The 21,380-nt window shown below is 43.4% G+C and overlaps 1 protein-coding gene across 9 annotated transcripts in view; it reads right to left on the bottom strand.

The window, feature by feature from the left end:
• Positions 1-21,380, bottom strand: part of Ifit2 (interferon induced protein with tetratricopeptide repeats 2) — a 26,331-nt gene extending 4,951 nt beyond the window's left edge. Inside the window, exons 1-2 of one of the 9 annotated variants that reach the window (XM_076919320.1) lie at positions 21,291-21,380; positions 5,685-6,924 (exon numbers count right to left, since the gene is read on the bottom strand). Coding sequence is in view for 1 of the 9 variants with exons in the window: in XM_034488837.2 (XP_034344728.1) it covers positions 1,588-1,592 (5 nt within the window). In the remaining 8 variants the exon portion in view is untranslated. Of the gene's footprint in view, positions 1-1,587; positions 1,828-1,919; positions 2,197-4,622; positions 5,647-5,684; positions 6,925-9,164; positions 9,277-11,942; positions 12,208-20,655; positions 20,815-21,290 lie in introns of those variants that run through there. The other 8 variants (XM_076919356.1, XM_076919348.1, XM_076919310.1 and 5 more) reach the window with 8 other exon arrangements.

Raw genomic sequence — 21,380 nt, 5'->3', positions numbered from 1 at the left:
CTTTCGTCTCCGAATGTAATGTAGTCTCCATACCCTCCTCCGTTTGTACTTCTTACACCGATGTCTTCTCACATACGTAATGTATTAATTCCTTTTTATTTTTGTTTTAATTTCCCTTTGAATTTTATTCGTCTCACTTAGGTTTATATTTTATACCCGGGATAGGAAGTACAGCTGGGGGGCGGGATTTATAGGCATCTAGCTCCTTTTATTTCGGAGGAGAATTTTTTTTCAGTTACCCCATGACTCTTAAGGATTTCTCCATCCTGTAAGACAGATTCCCTTCAGTCTTATCTAGATAAACAAATAAGCAGAAAACAAACTAACCCAGCACAATAGCTTCTGGAACCCTGTGGAGTCTCAGGGATCCTTTCCATGCTGTGTACAGGTCAGCTGTGGATTCTAATATAAGAGTTTTTGACTTGTAAGGCTGATAGCCAGAAAGCCATGTCAAGTAACAAGGATTACTGTATTGACTATACTCAACCCCTGTATTTAAATTTTTATGTTATACCTTGCAACCATCAATGCTTTTTTGGGCCAGAGTTAGGGTTACTAGACAGAAAATAGATCTGAGAGGCGGTTGTTAATTTACAGCAATTAATCCCACTAGGCTCCTCCCAGGGACCTAGAATGGCTTCTGTTATCACCTGCTGCCACCAGATGCTCCAGGTGTGAGCTGAGTATGAAAGAATTGCCTGCTGCCACTCCATCACTCTCTGTTCCCACATGTTCCCTCTCTCTCTCTTTCTCTCTCTCTCTCTCTCTCTCTCTCTCTCTCTCTCTTCCTCCCTCTCGTCCTTTCTTTGTTTTCTGCCCCACCCTCACACCCCAACCCCAACCCCACCCCACACCCCCAGCCCCACCCTCATGGCTCTGCTTTTGTCTGCCTGCCTCTACCCCTTCTCCAGGTCCTCACTCCCCTACCTTTTCTCAAATAAATTCCCTTTATAGCAGATCTGATGCATGACATAATTTCTCAGGGTACACCTTGACATGGGCCCTCCAGATACCCCCTTTACACATTCTATTTTATAACAGCAGTAAGAGGAACCAGTTTCTTCCCATGCTCTGTTTAGTTTGCAACCCTTACTGCAAATTCTGTGATTAACTCAGCAAATCCAAGTAAAACTCAGATTAGCACTGTTAGTTGTCTAAATACAACTTTAACAATAAAGAAATATAAAAAGGAAACACTTCTGTTAAATAATACTCTTATTAGATACTTTCAGTTTGATCTTGCAGAGAGAGAGAGAGAGAGAGAGAGAGAGAGAGAGAGAGAGAGAGAGAGAGAATAGCCAAGAGCATTTTCCCCTGACACATCTTTACAAGAAGCCCCTGTTAGATCAGACAGCTCTCTCTGACCTCAGCTCTCAGTGGCCAGGCAAGCAGATCTGGGTGTGCTGGAGGAGACCACAACAGAGCAGCTTTCTGACTTATTTACAGCTATAGAGACAGAAGTATTAAAAGGTAATACAAAACACAAACTCAGGACCGGCCTCTCTTGGGACTGTGGCTGTTTGGGTTTTGTGTCTGTCATCAAGGCTGGCTACAATCCCCACACCACCAGAAAAAGTAAAGGCTTACCCCATGACTGCTGTGTAACTGTCTGCTGTGTGGAAATGCTCGGCACAGGGCTGCAGCGCTCTCCAGACAACCTCTCCCTCTACCTTCTAACCAAGTGCTACAGACCCATATACATAAGAGCAGCTGCTGGTTCCTTTTCCTGTTTCTGTGCAGCAGCTGACCCCAGAGAATAGAAATTGAAACCAGAAAGTGATACTGATGTCACTTTTTATGGACAAAAGGGTGGAAAAACTGCCAAGCCTTTCAGGGTCTGGCTGATGTCCTTGATCTGCTACCCAGAGAATGGAACCTTTATCCCTGTATCTTGCCTCATAGTGACCAACATAGCTCACCGTCACTCTCGTCATCCCCGTGATCCAGGGAAGAGTTTCTATTTCCCGGTGCAGGGGTTTGTGTCTGTTTTTATCTGCTCAGCTAGATCTCCTTTTCTTCAAGCATAAGTGCTGCAAGACTTGGCAGGGATTCCAAGCTTGAGCTCTGGTATTCATCTATCTGCATTTCTACACTGCTCTCCAGGGGAGATCACTCTCTGCCCCTGCTTTAGGGTCTCCTGTTTTGAACTGAGAACAGTACAAGCTGCCAGGTCATCAGGGTGATGGGAGAATTAAGTGAGTCAGTGAAGGAGATGCTCGCTCTAGAATTCTGCTTGGCACCTAGTAACTAGTATAATTAGTAACCAAAATCATTAACCAGAGACCAAAGGGGCAAACTTTGGTTGTTTGCTTTTTCCAGAGGCAGAAATTCTCTGATCCTCCATGACCTATCACAATCACTAACAGAAGTTCTGAGGCAAATAACCCTAACCCTTAAGGTGTTTTAGATATTCCTGGCTCCCGTGGCATGCACCTGTGGGGCAGCTTCTTAGTTAACATGTGCATATCCAGATGTGCAGCAGCTGTCATTGCAGGCCTTGCCCTGTCCTTACTTACGGCGGTGTTGGCTAATCTTGGCAGACCTCTTGGCTTGGCTTACTAAAGCACACTTCTGCCTGTGTCTGGGGAAATGTTTCCAGAAACACTGGGAAATTCAAAGGCCAATAAGAAGATGAAACCTGAAACATGGCTCTCATGGAGAGGAAGAGGAAGAGGGAGGGGGAGGAAGAGGGAGAGGGGAGGCAGAGGGAGAGGGAGAGGGAGGCTCCAGTGTGCCATGGGAACTTTCTGACACTCTGCTGGTGTATCTGCCATCACTGATACAGGAGTAAGAAGTAGCTTTGAGCTTCTTGACAGGCAATGAACAAAAGGAAAGAGGACAGATTTTCCTTATGCTTCCTTGGTGACTAACAGAAGCAAAATGGGAGGTGGAGGAGCTGCAGGTCGCTGGCCTCCCTATCGATTGGTTTCTTCCAGCTGGATAATAACAGACTCCTTAATTCCTCTTACAAACCTATGCTGTTTCCACCCACACTGTTAGGGCAACTTTCTTCCTTCTCATCCCTGGTGAATATGGCAATAAATCAATTTCCTGATGCCTTTAACATAAGGAGATGATATAGAACAGTAGATTTCAGAGCAACTGAGGCCACAGAGGTACGTTAGACTTGTGATTTATTGTGGGTTTTTCGGCCTGTGGCGGAAGCACATCTGGACTTTAACTCATTTACTTTTAGTTAGGTTATATTAGTTACATAAGACTCAAAGTGAGCCTTAACTTCTGGGAGACCCCCAAATGAGACCCGGAACAGAGTTCCAGGTAAAAGCAAGAGGTTTATTGTTCCAGCACGCTGGGGTCATCCTGCACCCAGAGGAGAGGGGACCCTTTCTCTTTCTTTCATAAACTTTTTATACAATTTTTGAGGGCAGGTTATAGCAACAGCAACTAGGCACACAATGATTGGTGCTCCTGGTGACCTTTATATTAATTGGCTGGGCAGGGAGGGGGACTCAAGGACCCTTTCTAAGGCCCTGTGGGAAGTTCCAAGTCAGGGAGCTCTCAGTTACACCGATCACAGTTAGAAACCTACATTTTAATTCAGCCAATAATGACGAGTTCTGGTTCTGTTTGCAAATTTTTATATATGATTTAAATACATTTATTAAAATGTAGTTATATGTATGAAAATCCTAAAATAGGGACTGGAAAGACGTTCAGTGGGAAAAGCATTTGTCATACAAGTGTGAGGGCATAAGTTCAGATCTTCAGAGACTATGTAGAGCGAGATGTAATAGTCCACAGGTCCACACTTCTGAAACTGCTACTGTGAGACAAGAGACTAAATACTTCTTTCAATGGCTTTGGAGTCAGATAACCTGGCATATGTGGAGAAGAACAAGAGAAATCCCATCTTAAACATGGTGGAAGGAAAAGATTTGGCTCTTGGTGTTGTACTTTGACCTCCATGTGTGGTGAAGCATACTTTACCCAACACCCTACACACACACACACACACACACACACACACACGGGGGGGGGGGGATGATGAAATGCAGAGTTAGGAATACCGTAAACTTGGTTTTAGCTTTTAAATTTTCATTAAAACTGTTGGATGATAAAAATGTTTAAGTTATAGATAAGCACTGGATGGGGAGATGAATATGGAGAAGTTGTACTCATGGTTACCGATGTGTTTATTAAAAGATAAAGAGAGGGAGGATATGTTTTGGTGGATGTGTGGTGAGGTGTAGGATAAGCGGGTGCCTTGGCAGGCCCATGCTGAGGCATCCCTGTCCCCTGAGGGACCAGCCACACGATGGTATAGTATAGAATAGAGTTTATTCAAGGCATGGAGGGGGGAGTTAAGAGGGTAGTAGAAGTAGAGAAAGGCAGAGAGAGATGGAGAGAAGAGAAATAGAGAAGTAGAGGCCAGCCATGAGCATGTGTGTGTGTGGGGGGGGAGGGAATGGGAAGACATGGGGGGAAGGGATGAGAGGACATAGTAGGAGCAGGAAGGCAAGAGAAAAAGAGAGGGTAGGGGGCAAGCATCCCCTTTTATAGTGAGTCAGGCACACCTGGCTGTTGCCAGGTAACTGTGGGGTGGAGCTTAGACAAAATGCTAACAGTTACCATGTTCTGGAGAGCTCGAAGCCCACACTTACCCTTTAGAAAGTGCAGTGGCCTACGTCTTTGTGAAATGTTACCATGGTGAGGATACAGCAGCTGAGGATGCGGTAGCTGACCTAGTGGCAGGGAAAGTGTGAATGTATGGGGTTGATGACAAATGGAAAGTGGAATGGTCAAGCATCCAACTAACTTCTGTTTTTAGAGAAAATATCATCCAATGAATGTGCTGATTGTTCTGGCTGCTATAGATATTTTTGTCTTTTCTGGAGAATGTAGGCTTTGGGCTGATCTAATCTCAGTTGGCTTAAAAGGGTAGACTAGCTGCTGTTCTCAGAATGAGGAAAGCTGTCTTGAGGAGTTACTTCAGCTGTAGATGGTGAAATGGAAGCTTTCTCCCACTGTGGCCATCAGTTAGTAGCATCAGCAGCACATGGAAACATGGGAAAGAAAAGTTCTCAGGTCCATCCTCCATGAATGGACCCAAAAGTTCCTTGTTAATAATTCTAGGTCATTACAATGCACACAAGTATACAAGCCATATGATGTATTGAATGGGAGTGAAAAATACTTCTTACTCATTAAAATGTTGGCTCTCAAACCATTTCTCAAGACTTCTAAAGAAACTGATCCTCTTTTTTCCTTGAGTCTATGTAAAAATATTGCACTGATGTCTTGTTGTTCACCTAAATGGGTCCGGGGATAGACAGTTCAATGCTATTCACAATGGCTGGGAAAGTATCGAGTTTCCAGATGTGTTCCCTAGATCACATGGTCAACCTGTGAAAGTGGAGTCTCACTTGCTCCGTTTCCTTTTGTACTCATTGACCAATTAGTATGTTTAAAGTGATCTCCCATGTGAACTTCAACAATTAGTATAGGCAGTAAACCAGCTTCGAGTTTTTTATTTTCTTCCTCAAAACTTTACCATAGTTTTACTAAATGTCTCTTTCAAAGGGGCCATAGAACTTTAATTTTTTCAAATCTTATTTTTAATGACAGTTTTTTAAAATGTTTTAACCTCCCTTGTAGCCCACCATCTAGATGGTACCACCACCATGTAGAGGTAGTGGGAAAGAAAGGATACGGGAGATGTGAACCTGTTTAGAAAGGTTCTCTGGAGCAACTCTTGTCTGTGTTGTCTGGAAATCAGCAGTTCAGTTCACAGGTCAGCAATGGCAGCTCAATCCACTTGCAAACACTTCACAGATACTCCAGCAGTACAGTTCAGTAGAGCAAACACTTCACAGATACTCCAGCAGTACAGTTCAGTAGAGCCTGGATAGCAACAACAGCGACTTGACCCAGCAGAGACAGCCAGGCTTGGCTCAAGTCAGCAGGAGGAACTAGGAAGAATGGCAGAAGAATCTCTGTCTCCATCACTTCATGGAGTCCTATTTATACTCTCCAAACATCACTGTCCCCCATGTGCCTTGCCTCAGCAAGGGTCTTGCCTCAGTAAGTGCATTCAATCAGCCGGAGTCCACGGAATCCTGACAAATGGCGCTCGGCTACACAGTGTAAGGCAAACCAATGCATGCCTGTTGTTAGCAAAGAATCCTTCATCACGTGACCTTTCATGTGCTTGCTTCAGCAGAACATCCTCTCTCCTGTGTCTGCTTCAGTGAAATGTTCCTTCACATGTCTGTCTTAGTCTTTCACACCTGTGTCCACTGTGATGAAGTGTTCCTTCACGTGTTTGCCCCAGCAAAACACCATCCAAATAACTTTCCAAAGAACCCTGAAGTTTTCACGTCAGGGCCATGTCTCAAAGACTTGATTGCCAGCCTGCTGGTGCTAATGAGCTCAGTGGAAGGAAATTAGGTCACTGATGGCATGCCTTTAAAGGGGATTTTTGGGATAGTAGAGTCTTCCTGTCTCATTCTTTACTTCCTGGTCATCAAGTGACAAGAGCTTCCTCTGCCCTGTTTTCTCTGCTATAATGTGTGTGCTATAATGAGTTTCCATCTTTTCTCCCTTTAAGTTGGTTGCCTTGGGTATTTTGTTATAATCATAGACATATAACTAACATAGAAATAAACTCAACATCCTTTCTTTCTACTGTGGTTCAAATGTGTCGCTTGAAGTTCACGTTGGAAAGTTGATTCACATATGCCAGTGTAGTGAAGGGCTGCCTGGTAGGAGGTAGAGAGTTGAGCCATAGGAGCTGATGACCCAGAATAAATGGATTAATACTATTTTCATGGAAGGAGGTCTGCTAGTACAGTAGTTACTTCTTTCTCTCTCTTTCAACTTCTTTGCTCTTTTACCTTGAGATTCCTCATCAGGAATGTTCTTGATGGATGTACTCTCTCCATCTCCTACATCCAGCCTTGTGAACTGCGAGGAAATAAATTTCTATACATTATGTGTTATCCGGTCTGTGGCATTCCAATATAAAAGAAAGGAAGTCTAAGGAAGTTCTTTTTTAGAGATTAAAAAAATGTATATTTTGAGTATGTGTATGTGTGGGTGCCAGTGAAGGCCAGAAAAAGGCATTGGTTCCCCTGGAGCCAGTATTACAATTGGTAGTAATTGCAATGTGGGTGCTAGAAACAAAACTCAAATCCTCTGTAATAGCAGGCAGCCCTCTTAACCACTGAGCCATTTCTCAAACCTACTAAGAAACTCCTTACAGTAAATTTTGAGATTGCAGTCAGGCTGTCTTTGACTGGGAATTTGATAGAACTAAATGACTTTTCTATAGCCCTAAGCAGAAGAGAAACTTAGAAATAAAATTTATGTTGAGGTGTTGGGAAAAAATTGCTCAGCGGAATCCCTGGGGCGGGTCCCAGTAATTTGAGAAAGTCCAGAGTTCCAAGGGCTGGAAGCTTTGGTGATGGCAGGCCCCAATGATACGAGAAGTCCGTGGGTTCCAAGAGTTGTATTGCCATGGTGTGGTAGTTGGACACTGGATGTGCACCCCTAGTTCAAGGCAGGGGAGAGCTGGCTTAAGCAGGGAGGGGGAAAAGAGGAGGGACTGGGTAGGAATAACTTAATTTAACTATGTCCCCCCACCCCCTGCCTTTAGGTAACTCATGAATATGGAAATCTCTCGAGGCTGAAGCCTATAGCCCTCTCTAGCCAAACACAACTGCAAGGTGCAGATCAAATGGAGATTACACCATGTGTCAGGAGCTTGGATTCTGGGAGCGCAGCAGAATGGATACCCATCCCTCACAAGCAATGGACACTTGTTGGGTCTCTGGGCTATTTCCAGCCAGCACTTCGACCAAAACCAGCCATCTTATCACAGTCCTACATTGGGGAAGTTGACCTCTGTTCCTGATAGAACACTAAAAGTATTTGTTTCATTCATTCATTCACCATCCATTCATATAGTCAATAAATGAGTACAGTGTGCTAAGCACTTTGCAGTTGCTTTCTGCGTTCTTGCAATGCATCAGTACACAATGTCTCTGACGTCATGGATCCTACAGTCTACCAGGATAACAAGTCAATACACAGAACTGTTATGGGCTGAATTATGTCCCTCTTTTCTCCAGAAAATTTACATGTTGACTGTTTAGTCCCTCTTGTATGCAAGGATATGCAATAAAGAAACTGCTGACCTGACTGCTCCATAATATGGTTAAAGTTTTTACTGTAGGAGAGAGAGAGAGAGAGAGAGAGAGAGAGAGAGAGAGAGAGAGTCTCAAAGAATCTAGAGAAGAGAGAGAAAAAGGTAAATTGCTGATGTTGGCATTAAGGAAATGGGGAAATGGGAGAGAATAGTGGAGATGGTCAGATATAGCACAGTAAGAGAGGCAAGAGACAGGAGTAAGTAGATAGCAAAAGAGATAGATAGATAGATAGATAGATAGATAGATAGATAGATAGAATACATATAAGATAGATAGATAGATAGATAGATAGATAGATAGATAGATAGATAGAGTATAGTGAGAAAAACAAGAGCAGAGAATAGTAGGAATAGCTAGGTTATAAGAAGGATGAGTAGCTGACATGAGGGAAGCCCATAAGCTGGAAGGAGTTTAAGGCTGAAGAAGAGGTGAGGGTGGCCAAGGTGCTAGCATAGACTTTGAAATATATAGCAGGTACCTGTGATACTGATAGAGCTCAGAGGCCAGCATGGACTTTGATAGTCAGATAGGTGCCATGGATAGCTACATGTCCCTTCTGTCAGAGGTAAGGGAAATGACTTCTTTTTTTTTGTTGTTTGTTTGTTTGTTTTTTTGAGACAGGGTTTCTCTGTGTAGCCCTGGCTGTCCTGGAACTCACTCTGTAGACCAGGCTGGCCTCGCACTCAGAAATCCGCCTGCCTCTGCCTCCCAAGTGCTGGGATCAAAGGCACCGCCCGGTGAAATGACTTATTTTGACAGATGGGAGCCTCCCTGAAGAGGACACTCTGCGGATAGCAGCTGCCCCGCTGCAGGAATATATGAAAGTGTGTATTTATGCATGTGTGTGTGTGTGTGTGTGTGTGTGTGTGTGTGTGTGTGTGCCTGTGTGAGTGCATGCATGTGTATCTATGCATGTATGTTGGGGGAAACTATGTGTTAGGAAATCTACATATAGTGCCTAAATTTTAAAAGAATAGTAACCACCAATATACTCACATTATTTAAAGGCAGGGTGATAGATAAGTAACAAGAGTCACCGAGAGAGTTTTTCAGTGCGTGCCTGACGTTGGAGAGTTGAAAATAGGGTCAGATGGTGCTAGAATTCTGCTATCCTACCTACCTTGAAACTGACTGCTTTTTTTTCTTTATTAATAAGTAACTTTTTAAAAAAAAATGTTAATCAAAAACTTTATAAGTTTGGTAATGCTCAATAACAAGATGCCCATACAAATAGAAGTGTAACCCAATACCCAACCTAGATATACCAACTATCTTTGACTGGTGGAGACAAGTGACATCTGCCTCCATGTCCCCACCCCCAATCTCCTAGCTCCTCCTCTCCTTCTCCTCCTCTTCCTCTCCTTACTCCTCATACCTTAGCTCCTCCCACATATCACCCTTCCTGTTAAAATAAAACTTTTCTCTCAAAATACAATTAGAGCATAACTATACCAATTTGTATCAGTAAGGTACAAGATAGATCTAATATCCAGTCCATCAATTTGTTGACTAACCAGAACCTCTGTCATCTCTCCTAACTAAAAGACTTAGTTCTGAACCTGACTTTTTTTCTTGGCTTTAGAATGAATGGAAGCTGACTGTTTTTTAATGCAAACATTTGATTTAGCTATAAAATGAATCTGTACTGAAAGAGTAAAAAAGAAGTAAGTAATAAAAGAAAGAAGAAAAAAGAGAATGAAGAAGAAAAGGAACCAGGAAGTAGATGGAAGAAATGGGAAGATGGACAAAGCAAGTGGGAAGAGATGAACTGTGGTATGTTCATATATGACAACTCTTAGGTCCAAGTACCCCAAAAGGGCGGGCCAGCTAATATACTGAGAGGTATTAATAAAGAAAGAGTCTGCCTGGCTCCCATCATGGCAGCCCCATGTCCCTGCACTAACGGCGGCACTGGCGGGCCTCCCGCTGCAAATAGATTGGACAGGGACATTTCTGCCACAAGCTAATCTGATTTTAGATTAAAATCTTGACTCAGCTTTCTTCCACTATGCTAGCTGCTGGCTGTTCTAGAGTACAGCTTACTCCCCTCTGTGCTGGCTCTGCTCTCTTACAATAGCCAGGTTTTTCTCTTTGGATTTAACAGCATCATCATTAGTCATTATGGTGTTCGTGTCATTAAAATTTAGTAACGAGGGAAAATTTGATGCATCATTTAACAAAAAGATAAAAAGAAGCTAAGTATCATGTGCGTCTTCAACTTTGAAAAAAAAACTTTCCTATAGAGTGCCTGTTTTGGTCGTAGATGATGATACAAGAGCAATATAAATTCCGCATGTTCATCTTTAGTTTTCAAATTTTTTCTTTAGTGTACTAATAGTATTTTTACCCTGAAGAAAGTCTTCAATGAATCTAGTTTCTTTTCTTTTTTGAAGACTGCTGAGGATTAAGAACAAACCAGCAAGAAGTGGGAGTGGACAGATTAGGCACCACCTGATCCAGCTGGGCTTCTCTGAAGGCTTTGGACATTTCAGAGACACGAATTTTGGCTTATCCATGCACTGTGCATCTTTACAGAGGAATCATCCAATTATCCAGAGGAATTATGTCCAATTCAGAGTTATGCTACCTTTAAATAATGTACCTTTGAAATGCAAAACGAAAAAAAAATAAGAGCTTGTAAGAATATGTCTGCCTAGCTTATATTCTTAACTGATGGAAGTGTGGTGCTTCCACAGAGTGAAACAGAGCTGCCCCTTCCTCTGGGCTCACCTCAGCTGTAGGGCACTGAGCTGAGAGACAACCAGGTGTCTGGTTGAACGAGTTTCAAACCCCGGAGACCCTTTTGAGGGACGGTAGGCCGGTAGGCCGTTTGGCTCTGTTCCTGGGCCCCTGGTGCTCTTAGCTTCTGCCCTTTACCGCTTCACAGCCCCTCCCTCAGAGAGGTTGAGAGGTCTACGACCATCGGTCAAGTAGGAATGGTGCCCCAGGCTCTCCTCACATGCATATGAGGCATCCCCAAAACCTAGACTAAGCCAATGAGGTTACCTGTTGCTAAAACCTTCACCCACCCCAAACTGTATATATTGAGCCTAATTGAGAAGTAAAGCACACACAAGAACCATCCAGGCGTCCGTGAACTTCCTTTCGTCCGTAACCCTTTAGAGCCCGCTGGGCTCCTACCTAGCCGGCACCTCCGGCTTAAGAGCTATAACGCTTCAGAGCCTGCTAGGCTCTTCTGCTATCTAGCCGCATTCCCCAGCTAAACAAAGAGCTGTACCGCTTGTAACTGCCGGCTCTCCCTGGAGCCTGCCTGGAGCGCCCGGCTGCCTTTCCGTCAGCTAGACTGGCTCCTTATCGGCCTGGCCCGAGCCTGGACCAGTTCAGCACGGAGTAGCAGGGGCAACACCTGGAGAAGATTAGCCAGCAGATTAGACGGCAGACGCCAGCGGCGGGGCAGGCAATCCCCCCCTCCCCACTCACGCCCTGCCACCAGCCGGGAGACCGGAGACCGCCGTGGGACATCTGCAGGACCAGGTCCCCACACTCAGCCACCTTTCTCTTCATTCAGGCCTCTTATGGCTGAGATTCTACTAGTGTCCACTGCAGAAAGGCTGCTGAGTGACTCTGAAAGTGCCTGGGAACTTTCATACAGCTGAATAAACAGCAGAAACTTCCTACTCTCCATTAAAACAAGTCAAGCATTTAAGCAGATATCAAAATCTAGCACTCTTGGGGGAAAATGAGGTTCTCAAAGATACTAGATCCAATTTCAAAAAAGTATCAATTCAAGAAAAACAGCCACATAGGCTTTACCTAGTGGTCACAGGCTGGAAGCTGCCCTGCTCTCCTCCACTATTCTGGCCAAGGCAGATTGGCTGCTCAGAAATCTACCTAAGCTGACTGTAGGTTCTGAAGAGAAGGAAACATGGGGCTTTTGATAAAGGGCGACTACACATGCATTTCCAATATGAAGTAGAAAATTATCATGCCAACAGGAAAAATAAAATCAACTTTCAGCCTCATTGGCTTCCTGTTGAAGGAAAAGGGTGCTTCAGGAGCCTTGAACTTCCTGTTTGTGAACTCAACTAGAACTGAATGTTTTGGAGGAAGTATGAGTAAGCAAGTTTAAAGGGAGGGAAACATAACTAGAGGGAGGATCAGAAGTGTGACACCAGGGAACCTAGAGATCTAAAAATGGCTGCTTGGTACAAAAGAAGATGTCAAGAGAACGGTTGTCAATACTAATAAATATTAATAATAACCAATTTGTTGTATGTGACAACCACATGAGATAGGACCATTTACCAGAAGAAGAAGAGAAGATCTGTTGGGGGTCACGAAGGTCTTTGTGCTGCCCACAGATCACTAGGAAAACCAGGAATGTTAAACACACCGGGGCCTCTTCTCCATGGAGAGGATAAAACACCCGTTTTCCCTCCTGGAAGTCTGGGAGTAGATTTTGTTCAGAACCTGGTGACCTTTTTGCTTTCTGTTGATGCGGACTTCACCCACCTTTTGCTATAGAAGCAGACATCACCCAAATTCCCCAGAATGATTGTCCAGACTCTTTCTTCCCTAGGCAGTTACCCATCCTTGGGCAAGATATCACTTGTATTTTATAGCCTGGTAACTTCTATGCTTAGACCACACTGGATTCTAGTCTGTTTAGCTATATATCCCACTGCCGTGGTCATGTGTGTTGTGTTTTATAAAACGTGGTATGATGCAGTGTGGCGGGAGGGGTACCTTGGCGGGCCCCTCCAAGGTGCCCTCCTGAACAGTCAAGCCATGAGACAGATCTACTATAAAAGGAAGTTTATTTGGAACCTGGAGGAGGGCATAGAAGCAAAGAAGGGAGGGGAACAGAGAAGGACAGAAAGAGAGGAAAGAGGAAGAGAAAAAGAAGGGAAGAGGGCAGCAGGACTCATAAGGAACAGAGAGATGGGGAGAGGGAGTAGATGGAAGTGGGGGAGGGAAGGAGGGAGGTAGGGAGAAGCTGAACGGTCATTACATCAAGCCAGGCTAGCTACATGGCTGTTGCTAGGTAACCCTTGGGAAGAGCCTAAAGGAGTTTCTAAATAGTCACACCTTAAACGTTATTTTTCACCTGGATTAGAATGATTGCTGCCTGGAACCCTCTTCCTAGTTTGTACTACCGAGTTCCCTACCATGAACTCTCCAGTCCAGGGGCTGAGCCACCCTTCTCCTAATTGTTCTCTCTATAATCCATCCATTTTGGTTACCAGCTCTCTTTGAACCTTTGGGCCTCCAGACTACTGCACTTGGTCCTCTGTCTACCCTTTCTTTTCCCCTCCCCCATCTCCTCACATGGCTCAGGGTCATGTCTACTCTAGACTCTCCCAAATGGCCCTGCCTCTGACTATGCTCTCCCACTTATCTATAATAAACTTCCCTCCCCCATCTGTGGGAGAAGTCATGTTTTTTTTCCCATTTATTTATTTACTTATTTATTTATTTACACTCATTTAATGCTAAATGATGAAGTCAATCCAAACTCATCCTTTAAGGTCTAAAGCCTTGGAACACAGGCGAAGGTTCTCCCCCCTCCCTCTCCACGCTGCCCCCTCCCCATCTGCTCTTCCACCTTTTCCTGCCTTCAAACACCTGCTACTAAGTTAAAAAGTCCATTAGTTACTGATGGCCTCTGTCAGCCTCAGCTCCTGGCTCTCCTCACACCCCTCATTTGTGTGCTAATTCATCTGCCCTCTGGGCTAGACAAGTCTTTTATTTGAGCTAACCCAGTGCAGAGTAAGGAGAAAGGAGAGGACGGTGTGATAGACTTGTGCAGGACAGCTTATGGAAGAAGCAGGTCTCTGTCTTCTTTAAAGTACAGGGACCTCAAATGGGTAGTGCCAGGCTCATGATCAATAAAGCTTCAGATTGACTCCAGACAAAACTCACGACCTGTACAGTTTAGCATATTTCTACCCTTCTTTTTTTTTTCAACTGGTAGCCATATTCTGGAAACAAATTAGCTCCATGATACTTTTAACAAACCATTTTATCATGTACTTTATACGTCCTTCCCTAAAGCATTTAAACTGAAGCCAACCATAAACATTTGTTGGCAAAACCAATCTTCTATTTTATATTTTATATAGAAAATCTATATTTTAATTTTGTATAATATGCAGATATGATTAGTTTGTAAGTATTTACAGAAAGGTATAATTGTTGACTTAGTTAAATATTATTTAGAATTATAAGTATTCATATTAGTGTGTATCACTTATTTAAGTATATATTTATATGCAAAGCAATATAATTGCCATATGTTAAATAATATATTAGATATTACAAATAAAATGTGTACACATGGTATATATTTCACTTGCTTTTGCTATTATTGCTTTAATTCTTGCTTAAGAGTGAATTTTTCAAAAGTTCATTGTATTTTATGAGATTTCTTGTTTTCCCAAAGCCTAGAAGATTCCTTGAAATCTCTCTTATAATTGTAATAATTAGGGCTATTATGAAGTGCCCAGCTGTGAAGTGAAATAAACCTATTTTCTCTCTGTGTGTCCTTGTACTCTCTGTCTCTGCTTCTGGTCACCCCTGTCAGAAGGAATATATGAGATTCCACTGAGAGCAACCAGGCTGGCAATGTGAGTAGGGACCTCTATCAGAGCTCTCTGAAGTTAAGAATCTGGTGTTAAGAGCCTTGTCTCCAAACTTGTTTTCAGACCTTCTAGGAGTGGCTAAAGTCTCAGCTATTCTTTGACAATTCCTTTTTGAGTCAGGCCAGCTATGCACAGGACTAGTCTTGTGACTTTTTCAGTTTAGGAATGACCATCAGAATGGAGAAACTGAAACCAACTTTTTACTGTAAACACTCCCTGAAAGAAAATGCATTTTTTGTGGTAGGAATTGTTCCCCTGGCTATGACCCTCCTCTGCACTCAGTAGGCCTCTCTCCAAGTTTGGTCGGATTCACACACAGGGAAACAGAAACTTAAGAGCCAGGATGCTCAGCATGAGTGCATAGCATCTCTTGTGCCTCAAATTTGTGTGGCACTCTTCTTCCTGATTTCCTCCCTCAAGAGGAGGAGACCGAGAGGCTCTATAAAGCAAACACACACATAAGGGAAACATGTCCTCATTAGGATAGCAGGGGTAGGGTAGGAATATTACTTCTGCAAAATAACCATGAACTGAACAAAAAAAAATATTCAAACTGCAAACAATGATTTGTTTTCCTGAGAGACAAGTGAGTGAAAGAAGACGTGTGCAGGAGTGGTACATCATACACATGCCATCTCAAAGTCTGGGGAGGCGGAGGCAGGAGGCTTGTAAGTTAGCAGCCAGGATACATGGTGAGACTTATAGGAACAAAAACTTACAAGACACCTTACTGCCACCACTGAACCCTAAACTCAGCCATGACTAAAAGAAGCTGTTTCAAATAGTTCTCTTAATATACAGATAATTGCTTTTCCCCCATCTTCTTTCTATTTTTTGAAAGGCTGAGGAGAGATCTACACACCCATATTCACCTTCTATTCATTCACCCATCTTTGAGTATTCATCTTTATCCATCCACAAATTCATTAATTATGTACTCATCAAATCAATATTTATTGAATTTTGATCGCATTTTAGACAGTATTCTGTATCTCCAAAGCTCTGATAATACTTGAAGTGCAAATAAAGACAGAGAATACTTTTTGATCTTGTGAAAGAGAATGATGTAATGAAGGTTAAATATTTCTGGAGGGTAGATAGGAGATAAGGATGGGATTGAACTCATATCAGCTAAAGGTCAAACCACGGAGTGTTCCCACCAATGTGGATAAACAAAGAGAGTCAGTAGTCCTATCCTCAGGCTTTCTGCACCCTGCAGCCAGGAATCCCATCCTAATTAACTGCTGTGGTACATACATGATTTGTTCTCCAAAGGCTCCAGCCAGTATTGCCAACTGAGAAGCTGGTCCTTAAAAGTGTAGGTGAGGGTGCACTGAGAACTCTCAATAGCTCCAGAGAAAAAGAAATTTTATTCAAACTGCCAAGCGTATCTAGGGGAGATGGGGCAGGGATAGCGGAGAGAATCAGGTGTAAAGAAACAAAACAAAACAAAACATTGGTTTTAAAGAGAAACAGGTAATGGTTTGGGGCTGGGAGTTTGTGGAGAGCCTTGAACTGGAACAACCTGGAAATTAGGGTGGCTGGGGAGGGGACTAGAAGAGCCATGTGGTTTTGATGTCCACCATAGGTATATCAATGGGAACCAGATGCCTCATAAGCCAGAATGGGAGATGGGGAAGTGGATCTTCCTGGCAGAAAGAACATTTCACACAGCTCTCTGGGAGTAATGTCTAATCTATCCACCAGAAATCCTTTTGTATCCCCGTCTCCCTATCTGGTCCTAGCCGAGCCCAGAATGTCATCATAGACATAGTCAGATGGGCCTGCACTTTTGGGGTGCTTGGGGTTTTTCTTCAAACCTAACAAAAAGGTCATTGGAACATGAAAGCTCTGATCTACGTAACAGATTAATCAATTGATGGACTCATAACTTGATAGAATTATTGCCAATTGGTGGAAACTAGAACTGTTCTTAAAGAAAATGGGCCACTGGAGATGGATCCTTGTTCTCAGACCCTTCTCTTCCCTTTCCTTACTTCCTGACAGCCACATGTGAACATGGCTGACAGCCACATGTTTTCTCCTGTCATGTCCTTCCACTGGGATGTTTCTGCCTTGCCACAAGTTCCAATGCAGTGGTACCAGGCAACAGTAGATTGGAGTCTCTGCAACCATAAACTAAAATCAATCCTTTCTCCAGTCACTCCCCACCACCCTTTTTGGGGGAAGAGAATACTAACCAGTGAGAATAGGTTGGGGGAATTCCAGACAATAAATGATCCTCAAAACAAGTCCCCCATAAACAGACAAACAAAAGGCCTTCCATGTATTTGCTATGAAGGACATTATCCAGGGCTGTCTGACTCAGTGTCCCTGAGTTACAGCTCCTTTACTTCTTTTGAACTCCTTGGAACTTTTTAAAAGTCACTCCCTATGAGGCAAGAGCTATCTTCTGTCTTACAACTACTATGTTTAATCTCTGATGTATGTCGTCATCATCTCTTCTTTAGATGCCCAGAAATAGACTAAACCCCTTTAAGTTTCTGCTTCAAAAGGATAGAGGACTTGCTTTCATAAGATTGTATCATTTGCTTCACTCTTGGCTCTAGAATTAGGACTAACTGAGCTGAGCAAAGGTCTACAGGTGTGCCCAACCTTTGACATGACATTGTCATCTGTAAAGCTCATGGTCCAGAACCACCCTATCAATTTACAACCAAAGAAGCCAAAAAGAAAAGAAAAACCACCGTTTAATGATGCATATTTGCAGAGTGGCACAAATGCTGACCCAAACTTACACAGCTCTAAGGATAAGGACCTTCTTAATGTACCTAAAGGGGCTAGAGCAATGGCTTCATAATGAGGACCACTGGTAGAGAATCTAGGTTCAATTCCTACTACCCTCATGGCAGCTCACAATTGTCTATAACTCCAGTCCCAGGGGATCTGGTACCGTTTTTTCTGGCCCCTGAGGGCATTAGGTATGTACATGATGCATAGACACATATTAACATAAAGCCCTCATACACATAAATAATAATTCAAAACAGTACCAGAAATACCTTTCCTACCTTAAAAGTATGGTACCTTACAAAAAGAAAAACCACCATCTAAAGATGCATTTCATTAATGCATCATTTCAACCTGCCCGCAACCTATATGTTTATAAAATTCTTTATAGTATAATCCACCTCAGCTCAACATTCTCTACAAAATAACAGGAGTCAAGAGCTCATCATCTGTTCTGTAGTGCCATCTCTGCCCATTGCAGAGAGCCTATATATGAAGCATCTGACATAGGTAGGCATAAAATCAAGTCAACTGGTAGTCCTGGAGCTGAGGAAGGATGTAAGATGAACATTTGGGAAAACTCCTATTCTTTAAAGGATTCTAGAGTTACAAGAATAACTCCCACAACGTGACAGCTAGATCAGTTGAAATGAAACTAGATTGCTAGCTTTCTAATTTCAAGCCTTATTGCTGTCATGGAATAGTCAGCGTGTGGAAAGAGAAGCAGAAACTTAAAGGGGTTTAGTCTCATGCGCTTGTAGGAGCTGCCTAAGCAGTTTTTGCAAGGCTCTTGCTTCATTCCTAAGGTTACCGGACATTAACTATCACAAGGTAGACAATAAGGCTGACGAAATGGGAAGAGCAAGAACAGGCTGCTGTGTCTCTAGACCAAAACCCAGGCAGCTCCTACTGCCTTCAACATCTCCTGCAAAACTCAGCCTCCATCATGGAGCTAAGCACAGACCTGGACCAGAGTGTGGAACTGTCAAAGGACCTGGAATGAGAGGCATTCATAGGTCTGCTACATCAGGGAGGGGAGCAGAGAGGTGAGCGCAGTGTGTTAGAAACTACAGAAACGTTTGCTCTCTGCTTCCAAGCATAAAGGTAAAAAATGACCTCTTGTTTTTCACTCTCCAAATCAAAGGACATTCTGGGGGACCACTGAGACTTGCCAGACTGACACATGTGACCCAATTGTGCTTCTGTCCTAACACAGGCACCGCCCTGGGAGCCGTCCAAATGCCTTCCGAGACAGAATGCCTGTTCACTGGGAAACAGATGCTGAGGAATACAATACAGTCTTTATTCCTGGAAGAACAGCCAGAGAAATAATGCCAACTTTTCCTCTAATAATAGCAGAGGCTGTCAACAAATCAAATCCTTCTGCGTCTGTGAGTGATCTCAGAGAGAAAACTCCACAAAGCTGCCTCCCAATAGTGGCAATCTCTCTCCCATCTGAGCCTGATGCTCATCTTTTTGTTCCTTGTCAAGGCTCAAGAATTGCTCTACCAAATTTCAGTATCAATAAACAGGATTATTTGTTAAACCCATGGGTCAAGATTGAAAATCCTAAGGGACAGACCTCAGTCAAAAGCATTTTTCAAAACAAATAAATAAATACCCTTTATTTCAAAATCAAGATCCTATAAAAATGTATCTTGGGCTTTTCAGATGTCTGATTGGTATGTCAGTTTTTCAGGACTGAGCAGGGCAGAGATGTGAATATCTCTCTTCAAAGAAGCACCCAACACTAAGTTTCCTCAGGCACCATAGACAAAGTCTTTCATTGGGCCTCTCCATCGAGATCATTCATATATGGTTACCATTTTTTTCTGACCATTAGAAACTAAGTTTACTATGTTCTCTAGCACAATCAACTGAAGGCAACAAGTATGCAGCTGTTCTTACAGAAAACTGCAAGACCAGAGACAGCCTTTCACTCAAGGGTTTTTATTTTTCACTTTTAAATTAAATTATATCTCAAAGGAAAAATGCTGAACTTTTAAAAACACTGACAAAGAAAACCAACCCCCATGCGTGTGTCGATGCTTTGCCTAATGGTCCTTAGCACACAGTCACCGGTGGTAACTTGTCCTGTTTCAAGAATCCTAGGAATTTGCACCATGGCCATTATGAAGTTCTGGACACTGTTAAGGGCCAAATAGTAATTATTTTCTCTGGCTTTGTGAGCAACTAGTGCAGTCTGCTGTTGCAACAAAAGAGAGCATCTGATCCAATAAAATTTCATTTATGGAAGCAAATAGCAAGCTAAAGCTGGCCTCTGCGTGGTCGTTTGTTAACCCTTGTTTTACCACCCTGTGTATCCCCATGCTCAGAGTATCTTGAAGGCATGAGGTTCTATCTCCTCCTGCACCGTCTTTTCAGCCATTATCTTACTCTTTTGTATGGCACACTTTTCAGGGTGCCAAAGTGCTCTAAGTTTTCCTTTTGTTTTCTCGGAGTCTTTGTTGATATTTTAATGGAAGCATAAGTGTGATTCAGGCTCATGACCTCCTGAGCTGTTGCTGTCCTAACGCTATTTACCCGGCTTGCTTTCAGCACTCCCAAATACCTTCTTCATACAGTACTGATTTTGCAAGGACACAAATGTCTTACGGTGCCTTCCTCATCTCTGAACGGCTCCTTATTTTGAGATTCCCAGTCCTCCCAGTCCCTACTTCTAACCTTCACCTCTCTTCTTCCTTTACCAACGTTTTGAATCCGGAAAATATTAGAGAGAGAGAGGGAGAGAGAGAGAGAGAAAGAGAGAGAGAGAGAGAGAGAGAGAGAGAGAGAGAGAGAGAGAGAGAGGAGAGAGGAGAGAGGAGAGAGGAGAGAGGAGAGAGGAGAGAGGAGAGAGGAGAGAGGAGAGAGGAGAGAGGAGAGAGGAGAGAGGAGAGAGGAGAGAGGAGAGAGGAGAGAGGAGAGAGGAGAGAAGAGAAGAGAAGAGAAGAGAAGAGAAGAGAAGAGAAGAGAAGAAGAGAGAGAAGAGATTCATTGTGTCCGCTCAATCTCCACAGAGAGGAATTCCTACGTCAGCTGTCATTTTAAAACAGTAAACCAGAAAAACACAGGGAGAGAGGGGGAGGGACAAGTGGAGGGGTGGGGAGAAGAGAACATGTTAATAGACTTACAGAGTTGAGAGATTGTTGGGCACTAAAAAAGTTTCTGCAATTTCCGGAGCATTCCTTCTCAAATAAACAACCAGGAACGGAAGGAAAACAGCATTTTTTTTTTTTTAAAGCCTTTGAGTTAGCTAAGTTTGTGTTCTGGATAGAAAGGCCATCCATTATGGCTCAGGACCCAGAGTCCACCCCCGCGCCCCTAGCGGGCGGCCCAGGGAAGCAAAAGTCGCGTCCAACCACATTTAAGAGCAACGACCACCTCTATGTCTCATTTTGGTGTGTCTTGCTGATGGGTAAAAAAGCATTAACCGCAGACGGGCCGGACTTCCCTTTCGGCCGAACGAAGTTTGGTGAAGTTGGTGGCCAGTGACTACTGCTCCGGGCTGCCGTCCACTGCTCCTTGTAGCCCGGTGTACCCCTACCCCGTACCCACACTTGCTGTTTGCGGGAGCAACTGCTATCCAGTTAGAGCTACGCATTACAAATATCTTGCTTCATTCTGCGTTTCCTACATACTTGCAGCGTTAGTCAGGTGTGTGGCTGGCATACCGGAATCCTTTAGGGGACTCCCCACTGTTTCTAAAATGAGCTCCATCTCTCTGGGTCCCCACATCACTCAGCTAAGAGTGGAAGTTTGCACTCACCCAGGCAACCTGACTCGAACTGCCTCCAGGGAGCTTTGCTTTGAGGGTGGCACTCCATCTTAGCACTGCTTCCCTCCCACTGGGTCCTGC

This window comes from Arvicanthis niloticus, chromosome 1 (genome assembly GCF_011762505.2).
Source record: "Arvicanthis niloticus isolate mArvNil1 chromosome 1, mArvNil1.pat.X, whole genome shotgun sequence".
In the NCBI taxonomy this organism is placed as follows: Eukaryota; Metazoa; Chordata; class Mammalia; order Rodentia; family Muridae; genus Arvicanthis; species Arvicanthis niloticus.
This window is presented reverse-complemented; position numbering and strand designations above follow the sequence as displayed.